At 36.7% G+C, this 14250-nt stretch overlaps 1 protein-coding gene across 6 annotated transcripts in view; it reads right to left on the bottom strand.

Annotated features, from left to right (window-relative positions):
- qki2 (QKI, KH domain containing, RNA binding 2) overlaps positions 1-4979 on the bottom strand; it is a 38073-nt gene extending 33094 nt beyond the window's left edge. For all 6 annotated transcript variants that reach the window (XM_084434917.1, XM_084434918.1, XM_084434919.1 and 3 more), the window contains exon 1: positions 4167-4979. In XM_084434917.1, coding sequence (XP_084291043.1) covers positions 4167-4308 — 142 coding nt within the window. In that variant the 5' untranslated portion in view covers positions 4309-4979. The remainder of the gene's footprint in view (positions 1-4166) is intronic.
- Between the last annotated feature and the right edge of the window lie 9271 nt (positions 4980-14250).

Here is a 14250-nt window from a genome sequence, read left to right as displayed (position 1 = left end):
TGCAACCATTGTCACGTGATCCTTCCGAAATCATTCAAATATGCTGATTTGGTAACATTTCTTATTATCATCAATGTTGAAAACAGTTGGCTGCTTAATATTTTTGTAGAAACCATGATAAAAAAAAATTCAGGATTCTTTGATGAATAGAAATATCAAAAGAACATAATTTATGGGAAATATATTTTTGTAACAATGTAAAAAAATATATAGATATTTTGATCGATTGAATGCATCCTTGCTGAATAAAATAATTTTTTAAAAATCGAACTGAGCCCAAACTTTTGAACAGTAGTGTAAATGTAATAAAATATTGCTTTATTAATAAAACGTTTTCTAATTGCAACATTTTCTGATGCTAAATATAATAACTGGTGCGACACCCTAATGGAACTTTTCATTTGGTTGAACAGTGATTTAAGCCTTTTTCATTCACCTGCTGCCCTCACCCCAAACCCTGATCCCCCGGGACTTTCAGCATCTCGCTCTGTCTGTGTCACGGGATCTGGCTAAGGAGGTAATAGCTTAATGCAGTCAAAATCAAAGACCATGGATGTCACATGTATTGAGTCAAAAAGGTCATTTAACTACACTCACTCACACACATTCATACTGAAAGGCATTTCAGGGGAGCATGAATATATGGAACAATCATGAACTTGTTAAATAATAGATACATGGACACAATTATATGTGACAAAATGTTTCCTGGAATACCCGATACTCTCTCACACACACACACACACACACACACATTCACTTGATCTCTATCTGTGGAACATTCAGCACTTCTAACAGTCATGAAGTGATGACAGACTCATGAAGAATCATGTGATCTTTGCTCCACTCCACTCTGTGTGTGCCCTTGTCACGGTCATATGATGCATATAGGTCAGAGAGGCGTCTCTTCACTGCTCATGTGCCACTCTATGTTTGGACAGGGTGACCAGAGCACCACGCTTCACAGTTTAACCGAGAAGACCATAATGTGAGGACAATCAGAGGTCAAGAGGCACTAGTGAAAATTCAAACTTTTACCCCTTTAGGAAATACATTATGCTATGGAGACATTTAGAAAACGTAAATTACTAATTTAAGTGACAGACTTAAATACAAGCATTAAAAGATACCCCACCAGAAAAAAAGAAAAGAAAATCAAGGCACTTTATAAATGGGATGCAAACTTTACCCAAAGTATTACACGAAAACACAATCAAACGAATACATTTCTTCATTTTATGCACTGTAAAAAAATATATATAATCAATAGTTATGACAGCATATGTTTTTACATTGATTTAACACATCAAAATAAGTTAAGCATTTTTAAGTCAATAAATGTAATTTAAGTTGAAATGACTTAAACATCCAAGTTGATTGTATATTTATGGCAGCAACTTTATACTCTTACAAAACCTCTAATAAAATACTATTTATTTGACCTTATGAGGTGGAAGGTTTTCTGAAGGATAAGAACTTTCTTTTGCTGACCATTTATTGAAAAAAAAGTTAAAATGGCCATATTTTGTACCCCATTTATTGAAAGTGCCTCCAACAATAACATTTGAGCAATGTTGTTAACGCGAGCCCAATATTATTTATATTACGCAATAATAAGAGGCAACAGAACAGTTGCAGTAAAAAGAACAAAAAAGCACATTTTGCAACAATTTCATCTTTGAATCACTAGTAGGCCCCCTGGGGCTCCGAAGTCTCTTTTTATATCTAAATCAGATAAAGAAAAGCCAGTGTTTTCAAAGAGAGGTTCAACACTACTTCTGGATTCGCTCCCAGATATTTTCCTTCAATGATGGCATAATTACTCAAATAATTCAATTAGCTGCATACCAGCAGAATATACTGTATACTATGTTCCTCAGAGGGAACTCAAAATAAGTGAGAAGAAAAAGAGCAGCACTTGGAAAACCAACACTGGAGATTTACAATACCCATAAGAGAGCACAATATTAAATAATATGGGTTATAAAATATTATGTGTAACAGGTTGTGTTAATTTAGAACACTACAGACAATGCACGCAAGAACAACTGCTATAAACAGTAGCCTACATTTTAAATAATGCAGAGATAAACCTATAAGAGCAACTAGAAACTGTCAGGATGCCATGAATTTTAGGTAAAAAATTAACACATTTGAAAACTGCAAACCCAAACAATGGAGTTCTCTGGCATCATAAAATCCAATGAGTGTGTTGGAAAAAATAGCCTGTGCTCAAGCAAAATACCAAGCTTATTATACAGTAACCTCTTTAAAATAGCCTGACAGAACTGGGATCCTCATTTAAGGGAAATATATGAGACACTAAAGCTATACAAAATGTAGTGGGTGATTCAGAAACTGTGATTGTGCGGAGAAAGCTAGATTAAAGAAAGCTAAACTTTGTAATTCCACATGACAATCAACATTTCAAGAGCTCCAAACAGTTTGTGATTTGATCAGCTGAAGAGAACAGATAAGGCTAAATTAGCTCTAAACAGAGGAACTGAAAACCCTCAAGTTTTGTGAGTTTATTTATGACACATCCTTCAATACGCCACAAGCTATGGGTGAGCTATGATGAATCTAGAGAGATTTCAGTGTACCAATGAAGCAGACAGACGAAATCCACTCTAATATGGATTGCAAGATACTCTATATATAAATCTAACAGATCACCCTTCTCTCCATGGAAGTATTGCAGTGATAACATTCATATTATTACACTGGATTATCAGCAATAAACTGTGAATGAAATAAACCAGGGCCATGGGCTGATTAGAATGAGAAGGAGAAAGAGAAAGAGAGAAGTGATTCTGTTATCACATCCTTAGCTTCCCCTGCATTCTCAGAGGAAAACTATATGCGTTCTGCAGCGTTTGAATATGTTGGAAGTGTCAACTCTGAGCAAACTCAAGCTTTTCACTTTAAGAACAAAACTTATTTTACGATACCACCCAGGTCTGGAGAGCCTAGACAGATGTCGTGCCACTGTAGTACGTGTTAAAAATAGCCATACCTCTAAATTCACAAAGCAAACAAGTAGGTTAGTCTCGATTACAGCCACCAGTTCCCTAAATCGGAGTATCATCCAACTGCGTCATGGCCCGGTATGATATTTTGTAATTGAATGCATCTGTGCTGATTTAATAAGCTTGCTGCAAAATATCTCAGTGTGTTTGGATAAGATTAAAGACATTTCCAGGTCATGTAACTGATTCATTTGAGCAAAAAAAAAAAAAAAGAATGGTCATTTAGGGAATAAATTATACTGTCTGAAATGTTTCTGAAGCCTGTTAAAAATCAGAACATGGTCATTATTACAGTCTGAAAGAATGAATAACCTTCTGTAGTGATCAGCAAATGTGTTCTTTCGTTCATGATCTAATCTTTTTTTTTTTTAAACAAGCCATGTCCTCGAACAAATCACTGTCGTTTGCTTCAATGGAGACATCTATCTTTCGTTCATCAAAGTCCCTTCCTTGTGAATGCTTTCCTGGTTTCAAATACTGACTAAACCGCTTTAAAGTAAGAGCTGTGAGGAATAATTTCATTTGTTGGATCAATTGAAAGAACACACTTCCTTCACCGAACAAGTCGTTGTTTTGAGGCAGCACAGAGCTAATCTTGTTCAGAATAAAGAAGAGAGAAATGATGTGTAGAAATTACTTTGACTCTCTAATATTGCATGATTTGTCATAGCTTTTTCCAGCATAGACGACAAATGTGCTGTTTGTGTTCTATAGGAAAACATGAATGAACGATGCATAAACACTTAGGTCCATAGTCTCATAGTAGATTAGCATAAGTAAGTATCATAAGACTTGATGCTTTCAACGAATCAGGAGTGAATGATTCAAAGACTCACTCATAATCATATGCACTTGTCGCCACCCATTGGCGTAACAACACAGTGTTACTTGCTAAGTGTAGGCTACTTACTAAATTAATCGGATGACGAATAAAAATAAAATAAAAAACTCGAATCACTGGAATGAATAAAAGTGATCAAAAGATATTTTTACAACAAATTTAAGAGATTTTGTACAACAACACTGAAACAGAAAAATAACAACACTGACATTTTTAGGATAGCCTACATCTGCGAGCATCCGCAGTTCTTCCAAACACATTCATTCGTTCTTTTGATAAAATACCAGAACTCTCACCTTCATCTAACAGTCGCTCGAGATGGTTGAAAATGCCACAGAAGTTTGGCAGGCTGCTCATCAGTTTCTTGTCATTCATGAGCTGCATCAGATAATCAGGAGTCGGCTTAGGCTTCTCCTTCGTTTCCATTTCCCCAACCATGTTTAAAATATTGCCCCAAAAAAAAAAAAAGCTAAAAAAAAAAATGCGTTGAGTTTTGGAAAAACACGACAGCCCCCCACAAAAACGCAAACGGAGGGGTTTTTGATATGTTTTCCGTTTTATTCCAAACTTTTGACCCGATGTTGCTACTTTTCAAACACAAAGTTCCAACTTTGTATCACCCTCAATCATCCGTTTAAAAAAAACTGATGACGCAATTAACGAAACGAATCTGCGCGAAAGTTCTTATTTGTTTGTAGAATGTTTGCAGTCAAATAACTCCAAAAACTCCCGCATGCCCGCTGAGATTTGTTCGTCTCTCCTCTTCTACAGAGTATGTTTTATAGCCACCACACCAAACCTCTATCCAGGCTGTTGAAAACAGCTTCTTCTCCTCCCAGGACTTTTTCACCGACCGTCGATGTGTTTCACTTGAATAACGGTTTTAAAGCAGGGGCGATGTTCACTTGTAGGCTCTATCTCTCGCGCTGTGGAAACTCCTTTAGTCGCGCCTGATGTTTCTGTGTTCAGTGCCGTTCTCTCCCAAAGCTGTCTGTCAGTCACATGATCATGATCAACCCTACACTGCTCAACATTGCCATCGTGCGAAGTCGCCAATGGGAGGAGAAACCAGCACTCACTCTATCTCTCTCTCTCACTCTCTCTCTCTCAAACTTGTACACAACATACAGTATACTTGAGGTTGAGGAGGAGCTCCCATTCACAACGTTTTTCTTACATTAAAGTCATTATGAATTCTACAGACTCTTTGTATGGGAAAAGCCAGGCAGGGGCTAGAGCCTAGTTGTTACACTTTTTAAATGAAACATTCCCATTAAAATGACAGTTTGTGACAATATGCCATAGCGAGAATATGCAAAATATGTAATTGGACATTCGAATGGGGCTAACGTTCTGGCGATGTTCTCTTAAAGTTATGAACAAACGTTATTCTAGTAACGTTAATGTGACATTGATTTAAATTGATCTGGTCTTTAATAACGTCATCAAAATGTTAGCACAAAAAAAAAACATTATTTTTGAATGTTCAGAAAACATTAAGAAAAAACGTTTTCATAACAGAGTGAGAACGTTAACATATATGAACACTTTTGTTAGCTGGGTAGTTACTGAGATATAGGCAATTTTCTTGTGTGACAACTAGCCAAGGTGCACTTCATAACCCTAAACCAAACTTAGGCTACTACATTTTAAGACATTCTGCCCTCATAAAACAAATACACACACTCAATAACCCCTAAGCGATGACATGAGTCAAAAAAGTGGGCAGGCTTTTTTTTCTGCATTCCAATGCATTACTAAATATTTAAGCATGCGGCTGTCTCAGAGATAACATTATCTTGGGGGAAGCATGATGGATATCATGGTCTTTAAAATCAAGTTTGACAAGCTGTGTCTGTACTTTCCAGTTCTGACCTTGTTTTATAAGCATGTGTTATACATGTTCAAACGCCACGTTTTAAGAAGGTTTTATTTCTGAGTGTGTGTGAAACATCTTGAGCCAAGTCTTGAGAAAAAGGAGAGAGAGGAATGAAAGGGCTTGGGGGAACAGGAAAAGTTTTCATCAGTTTGTGCGGCCCTCCTCTTTCCTCTGTGAAGTGGGCAGCATTCTTATGTAGATGAACAGACTTCAGCTATTGCTCTCACAACAGCAAAAGGCCAGAATGAGAGGCCCTCTTACAGGGAACAGTTTGATGATGAAATGCTGACCTGGGATCAGATTTGTGCCATGTGACATTTTAAGCAACTATGGTAAATGCAAAAAGAAACAGATCCAAAGACAGGAGAAAAAGCTAGTGTTCCTGCTGCCTTTGTGATTGTACACTGAGTGATTGTGAAGGGTGGCATGGGTTAGCATGCTAAACTATACGCACACACTGTAAAAAAAAAAAAGTTATCAGCTCATTTTTTCCTAGTAAAAATACCCCAAAAATATACAGTAAAGATCAATTTACTTGAGACAAAATATATATATTCTATTATATATATACCACATCACAACATTTATACTTAAAACAAGAAAGAAAAATGCCATTACCTGTTTTCCCCCTTTATTTCATGGACTTGTTCTTGTTTTGAAACTGGAAACAATACAAAAATACACTGAAAAAAAAAAGATTCGTTGAATTTAATCATTTTTTTTATCGTAAATGGTTGCACACAATTGATTTTAGCTACATTTAAACAAATGCATTAAGTTGAACTTAATCAATTTTAGTTCAACTTAATGCACTTGTTTAAATGTAGCTAAAATCAATTGTGTGCAACCACTTACGATAAAAAAATTGATTAAATTCAATGAATCATTTTTTTCAGTGTACAGGTTGAGATTTGTTTAAGTTTTTTTTTTTTTTTTTTTTTTTTAAGATAAATCATTTTATCAGACAGGATTTTTTGAGGATCACGGTTTATGGCTGAAACATTACCTAGCAGAAAACTGTCAAATCACAGTGTATGAGTATATAACAGATATTTCAGTGTTCAGAACATTCCTCCTGGATGCTATGCGACCCTTTATACCCTTATTTTTCACTATGGGGAGTCAGATGGGTGCTAATTTGCCAGGCCGTGGAGATGAAAGTGAGGATGGTATTAGCCTGGGCATCAAGGGATTGGAATGCAGGCTATTTAGCATGGGAGTCAGACAATCCCCAGGGCCTCCCATCACCACAGCACAACGGCTAAATAAATAGAGAAGTAATTAACAGACTAGTGAGAGAACGGACCGTTTCATTACTGCACCTTCTTCTGATAGAGAGAGAGAGAGAGAGAAAACAGTTCACTAGGCAAAGCCATGCAGTGAGATGTATCGACAAAAGACTATGTGCAAATCTATGGGAGAAAAAAAGGAAAAACGCTCAATTGTCATTTGATTGACACCTCAATAAGATTATTATAGGCTTTGAGCAAAACAAAGAAAAAGTTTTAATTGTCTTTGTGGAAAGTTACACTAAGAAACTACACAGATTTGTAATGCTGATGTGCGCATCACACACACATTTCCTCTTTCAACAGAGGCTTATTGAAGCATTACTTTAGTGATGGCTGCAACCATTAAATACAACTGAAATGTGCAAAAAAATACTCTTTTTCAAATAGATTTTCACTATTTCTGTCTGCCATTGGTTGTACAAACAGATAGGGGCTGTTTTAGGCAATGTGTAATAGTATTACAGTATAAATTGTTAACTTATAAAATTACAAACTTCACATTTTCTGTTGTGACGCATATGAGTTCTTGAATGAGAAAAATGTAGGGCAGGATTTGATGAGATGTCAGTTGTAAGGGGGAGCGAAAGATGTTTTTGATGAAAGATTATGAGAGCACATGAGTTTTAAATAAAATAATAATGTGTGTGGATAAATCATTTATAATAAACTGCGATATTCCATAAAAAAACTACAAACTGTCAAGTTTGATTTCACTGTTTTCAGCTTAAAGTCGTCATGACATGAGAAATCAAATTTGCCTTGATTTTTTGACATATCAAAAGTCTTTGTATTAAAACATCCTGCAAGTTTTATAGCTTAAAATCTCCTCATTATAAACAAAGCATTTCTTCAATCAGGCTCCAAAAAAAAAGTCTTGTTTTGATATTGCGAGGTCTGTGACATCAGACGGGTAAATATATTTGCATACATCGCCAGCAGAGCGAATAACAATGAATCATCAAACCACAGGCCCCTCCTACTGGCATTCAGTCACTTTAAAGGGTTAGTTCACCCAAAAATTATCCCATAATTTACTCAGATGGCTTTCTTCTTTCAGCCAAACACAATATAGTTGTATAGCTTTATAATGGGAGTGAATGGTACTAATTTTTTTTAAGCCCAAAAAAGCACATCCATACATCATGAAACTAATCCATAAGGCTCCACGGGTTAATAACGGCCTTCTGAAGCAAAGCGGTGTGTTTTTGTAAGAAAGAAATTTCTTTATAACTTTTTAAACCCTAATCACTGGCTTCCGGTAACGGGCGTATACGCGAGTCTAGTTCCGGCGGAAGAGTGACCTCTGACCCGACGCATGATGTATTGATGAACGCGGAGGCGCAGAAGAGGACAGAGTAAAACAAAACACCGGTCACGAATTAGAAGTCTAAAACGAGAAGTTTTAAAAAATGTCAGAAAAGCTTGAGTTTGTTGCCCAGCCCTATTTGTTTGAACTGCGAGAGGCGTCCACTCTCACCTAAGCTTATGCCAATCGTCATATGTCATACGCCGGAACTCGACTCTCTCATGAATGTGTGGACGGACGTTACCGGAAGCTAGTGATTACAGTTTATAATGTTATAATTATGGATATTTTTCTTACAAAAAGTCATCGCTTCGCTTCAGAAGGCCTTTATTAACCACCTGGAGCCATATGGATTACTTTTATGATGGATGGGTGTGCTTTTTGGGGGGGGCTTAAAAAAATGGTACCATTCACTCCCATCATAAAGCTTGGAAGAGCCAGGATATTTTTAACTCTGACTGTGTTTGGCTGAAAGAAGAAAGTCATATACACCTAGGAGGACTTGAGTGCGAGTACAGTCTTTGGGTGAACTAACCCTTTAATGGCTGATATTTCCCATACACAAAAGAATTATATTTGAAAAATATTTTCTGGATATGTTTTGGAATATATGCAAATATTTGAAATTGGCCCAATAAATATATTTCATACTTATATTTCATATATTTTTGTTATATTTCAGAATATATTTCAATGTATTTGGAATATATGCCACATATATTTTTGACACTTTTGGGGACCCGTACAGAAAAAAATACATTGAAATATATTCTGAAATATAACAAAAATATATGAAATATAAGTATGAAATATATTTATTGGGCCAATTTCAAATATTTGCATATATTCCAAAACATATCCAGAAAATATATTTCTTTTGTGTATGGGTTGCCTACACTGGATGTGAGCATTATGTCACGTCAAAAACAACTAGAAGCCATTATAATCACTGCCACTGTCTTCACTGGATACAATATTCAGACACACATTCTGACATTCTCAATGCGCTAATTTAGGATTGAAAGAACGTTCGCTTTGAATAAAAGCGTCAGCTAAATGATTAAATGTAAATGCCTAAAAGTACATTCAAATAAGTTAGACGGTTTTTATTCATGCTGACTTTAAGAAGTACGGAGGCCCCCTACATGGTGATGGAAAAAAATATGAGACGGGCGTAAAAATTATAAGTCAATGTTTTTGTGTTCTCTTGCAAATGTTTTGTGTTGTCCCAAGAAACTTTGATTTCGCTTGCAAAAAAAAAAAAGTATATATATTTATATATTTAAATATATATATATATTTTCCACCACCATATCCCTTTAGGGGCTCCATAATGAGGGCTGTATGCTGACAGTAAAACCATTTGAAAGCGTTATTTTGGTCATAAGACAAATTGTATCATTGTTAAACAGATACAGGGAACTTATGCAACTGTTCTGCTTTCATGGGTAGACAGGCTGGCAACTACTTGTGACATGGCGATGAGAGTGTGTGTCCCAGTTGTGTGATTATGTTAAACAATGTTTGTTCACAGTTTGTTTGTGAATGACTGTATATTTTTGCATGTTTGGGTATGAATGTATGCTCATCTAACAATCATGTCTATGTACATAAGCATCCAATGTGTGTGTGTGTGTGTGTGTGTGTGTGTGTGTGTGTGTGTGTGTGTGTGTGTGTGTGTGTGTGTGTGTGTGTGTGTGTGTGTGTGTGTGTGTGTGTGTGTGTGTGTGTGTGTGTGTGTGTGTGTGTGTGTGTGTGTGTGTGTGTGTGTGTGTGTGTGTAAGAATGCTGTATGTCTGGGAATGTACGTTGGGTATGACATGTATGATGCATGTTTTGCCACTAGGCCTTTGTGTGCTAACAAAGTTGGTTTGTAAGCCTGTCGGTACTCTGCAATCCAGCGTGTGTATATATTAGTGGAATACAGAGAATGAACATGCTCTGTCTATGATGTTATGATGAATGCCAAGAGACTATTAAATATCTCTCCCACGTCATAGCACACATACCAAAGAGCAAGAAGGAGTTAAACAGGCTAGTGCATTTGCCTTTGCTGTGTGCACGCATGCTGTTCTGTCAACAAGCCAAACAAGCTTTACATTCAGCATGGGGCCTGGGTCAGATGAAAGGTCAAAGTTCATCCCATGCTTAGGCTTCATGTCTGCATCTTCTGACATTCCATTATAATCTATTGATACAAGTGGTGCAAAGTATCCATGTAAAGCAAGGAATATGATACACAGACATTCATGGCATTAAGATAATTTATCATTCATTGTGTGTTGTATTTATCACATTGTATATTTTTTAAAACATATTTTGTGAAATATATATATATATTTTTTTTAAATAGAAGTCCCTTAAGTCCCAGTCTTCAGTGTCACATGATTTTTCGGAAATCATTTTAATATGCTGATTTGGTGCTCAAGAAACATTTCTTATTGTCATCAATGTTAAAAACAATTTTGCTGCTTAATAATTGATAGACGTGATACATTTTTTCCAGGATTCTTTGACGAATATAAACGCCAAAAGAACAGCATTTATTTGAAATATGTATTTTTTTTGTAACAATGTAAAAGTCTTTACTGTCACTTTTGATCAATTGAATCCTTGCTGAATAAAAGTATAAACTTCTAACAAAATAACAGTAGTGTATTTATATAAATGTACATAATTACATAAAAACCGCCTTAAAGAAAACAAGGACTATAGCTCCTATATAGTTAATTGTGATTAAGTTGCATTGGCAAGAAGGGGATTGTTAAAAATGTGTGTAAATTTACACTGAATGTGACAATAATTCTGTGAGCTTCTGCCCACATAAATAACACTGAATGTTTTATCTTTTTATCCTTATTTAGACCATCAGTCTCATTTCAGAAGGATTCAAGCACATGCAGTGAGAATGCAGTGTCTCTTAAATGTGTACAGAGTCAAAAGATTCCTCATTTCATGATTTCTCTACAAGTCATATCAAAATCCTTTCTGCATCACTGCAATTTATATGTGGCCTGCAGGCATTTCAGCAGATATTCTTAAGACCACCTCCAGTGAGGCAGCCCACCTTAGCCGTAGATTCAGCTGCCCATCACCTGTCACTCACCAGTCAGCTGGTGGTCCTAACTGTTGAGAGGCCATAGTGAGACAATTTGTTGCTCTGTTTGAAGAATAATTTAGTCAGCTTGAGAAAAACAAGGTGTTTTTCTCTCCAAAAAAGAGAGATTTTTTTTCTTTCCAAAATAAAAAAGACCTCTGTATGTATGATCATGTTCGGACAAACTTTCTTTTGCATTCTCTGCGCTTATTTTAAAGGTGCAGTAAGCGATTTCTGAGAAACGCTGTTGAAAGTGGATTGGACCGAGTATCAAAACACCCTTAGCCAATCAGCAGTACTCATGAGGGGGGCGGTGCCTGTGCTACACAGCTTGTTCAAGAATTTGGGGGCGGGGCTATCAAGAAAGGGGTGTGATCCTTTTCGGGAGGAGCGTGTTTGGATTGGTGATTTCAAATATCAACAGCGGTTCTCAGAAATCGCTAGACGCTTACTTAGAGAATTAGGTGGAATGAATTTAAAAGCGTTTGACTTTTATTGCTAGCTGAAATCATAATAGAAATAGCTATACATTATTTTATACAATTACTTTTTATAACATTTAGTTTTATCAATAAATTGCAAGGGATGAGGGAAAGATTTTTGTGAATATTTTTCTACGAAAATTGTACAAACGTTCTGTGGCAAAGATTGCGTACATCCCTGATCATGCAAAGAATTACATCAGATGTATTCCTTTTCTGATACATCGTGTAACCTGTTTATTTTTGTTGTTCTGATGCACAGATCACGAATCTATTATCTTCAGACGCAGAGAATGCATTAGTGTTTTATCGACACTGAATAATACAGTGCCACCGTACTCATTTCTCTCTCTATCCACAACAGCTATTTTAGATCCATTCCTCCCCCTCATCACCCCTTTTCATTCTCCCACCACTTCTTTCTGCACAAAATCATTGGTATTCACTAATAAAGACCTCAGAGACATAATGCAGGAGACATAGCCCCGTTACTGAAATAGATTTATTGCTAATCCATTATGCATAGTGGGTAATGTAACATATCCAATGCACAGACGCACAGCGGGAAGAAAAAGAGGGTTTAAGTGCATTGAACATTAGACTGGAAAACTGGAGAGCAGAGAAACCCACAGGCATCACAACATGCCAGCCTGCAAGTAGATGGGCAGTCCTGGCCTCCAAGCACACTTTCATTGCTGTCACTTCATTTCTTCTTCTTTCCCTCTCAATAAAAAGGAAAGTTCGCTTAAGGCAAAGAGATACCCTGAGGTGACTCCCAAACCCACATGTAGCCACTAAATGCTAATAGGCACGGAATGATGCCAGACCGTATGGAAATCGGCGTACTGGTGTGAGGCTGTGGGGTTGATGTGATTCAGTTCAAAAAATGCTCACATCATTTCGCATCTGTGTCTTTCTTTCTTCTTTTTTTTTAATTAATTTAAAAAGGGCCAATGTACATTAAACAAAATTCAAATACATGTAAATTAACTCGAGTTAGCTGAAAGGCTAATTTTCATCAACAGTCCCTTTGCAAAATGAAAGGAAACAGCCCTTAACCCTCTGGGGTCTAAGGTGTTTTTGGGGTCCTTGAGATGTTTTGACATGCCCTTTATACAATAGAGATAAAAAGCATATAAGGCTCAGTTAAATACAATTAAGTAGCACACATACTGTACATTATGCTTAAGATAATAAAATCATATTATGATTTTGAGCACAATTTAAGCTTTACATGGATATAAAAGCCTGATATATAAATGTATATAAATCCTGATCACCCTGTTAGGGTTTATTTTACACCAAGAACTAACTATAAAGATATCTAGGGCCCTATTTTAAGGATCTGAAACGCAAGTATCAAGCGCGAAACGCAAGTAACTAGTAGTAGCTTCATTATTCATACATGTGGTTTGGGCGAAACGTGAAATAAATCAGAGCAACGTCTCACATTCCCTTTAAGAGCAGGCGCGCTTGTTCCATGGCGGATTGCTAGACGTTCTCGCCAGGGCCGTAAAAGACTGAGAAGTGACATTGGGGATGGGAGAAACCCACCCAAATTAGCTTCGGTTAAACAGTCGTATAATAATTGTAAGCTAGATTTATGCCTATTTTTTCACATCTTCATGGACACAACAATGATTGTTAATGAGTGTGTTAATATTTTTCCTTGTAATAATGTATGGTTTTCTAAAAATGATAACTGCTGCATCTGTGTGTAGATGAGATAAGCAAAGTGTATGTGCGTTGTGCACACGCTACATTGATTATGGCCAAGCATGCGCCCTTAAAATAGCATATGAATAACATGCGCAACGCGCCACTGACTTTAGACTAGGTTTTTCCTGGTCAGTGGCGGAATTGTTTTCTAAACTTGCAAAATAGCACCAGGGAACGTTTGCGCCGGAACACGCCTCCTCTTTGCGCTGCACCACCCCCGGGAGCGCAAGTTAAAGGAGAACTCCGGTCAATTTTAACATTGAGCTAATTTTTTTGTACATTTGGAGTGCTGTCAGTACAGAGAACAACGACAAAAATCGGTGTTGCCTACAACGTGTTATCCTCTTTTTAAAATTTGCACCCTGTTGACTTCAATGGGGCAAGTTTTAAACCTGCTTTTAGCCTCTTAACATCCTTGATGTGTCATTACAAGTGCACAGGTCATGTGAGTGATTCCTTCTGAGTGAACGCGGGTGAATCTGACTGCAGTAGATGTGAAAGAAATATATAAAAAATGATGTTTATTCAGCCAGCGCACATACCTGTATTTACATCCTGTTTTCGGTCGAAGTTCACATCTCACGCGTGATCATAGGTACTAAACC

The sequence above is a fragment of the Rutilus rutilus genome (assembly GCF_951802725.1).
Source record: "Rutilus rutilus genome assembly, chromosome: 16".
In the NCBI taxonomy this organism is placed as follows: domain Eukaryota; kingdom Metazoa; phylum Chordata; class Actinopteri; order Cypriniformes; family Leuciscidae; genus Rutilus; species Rutilus rutilus.
This window is presented reverse-complemented; position numbering and strand designations above follow the sequence as displayed.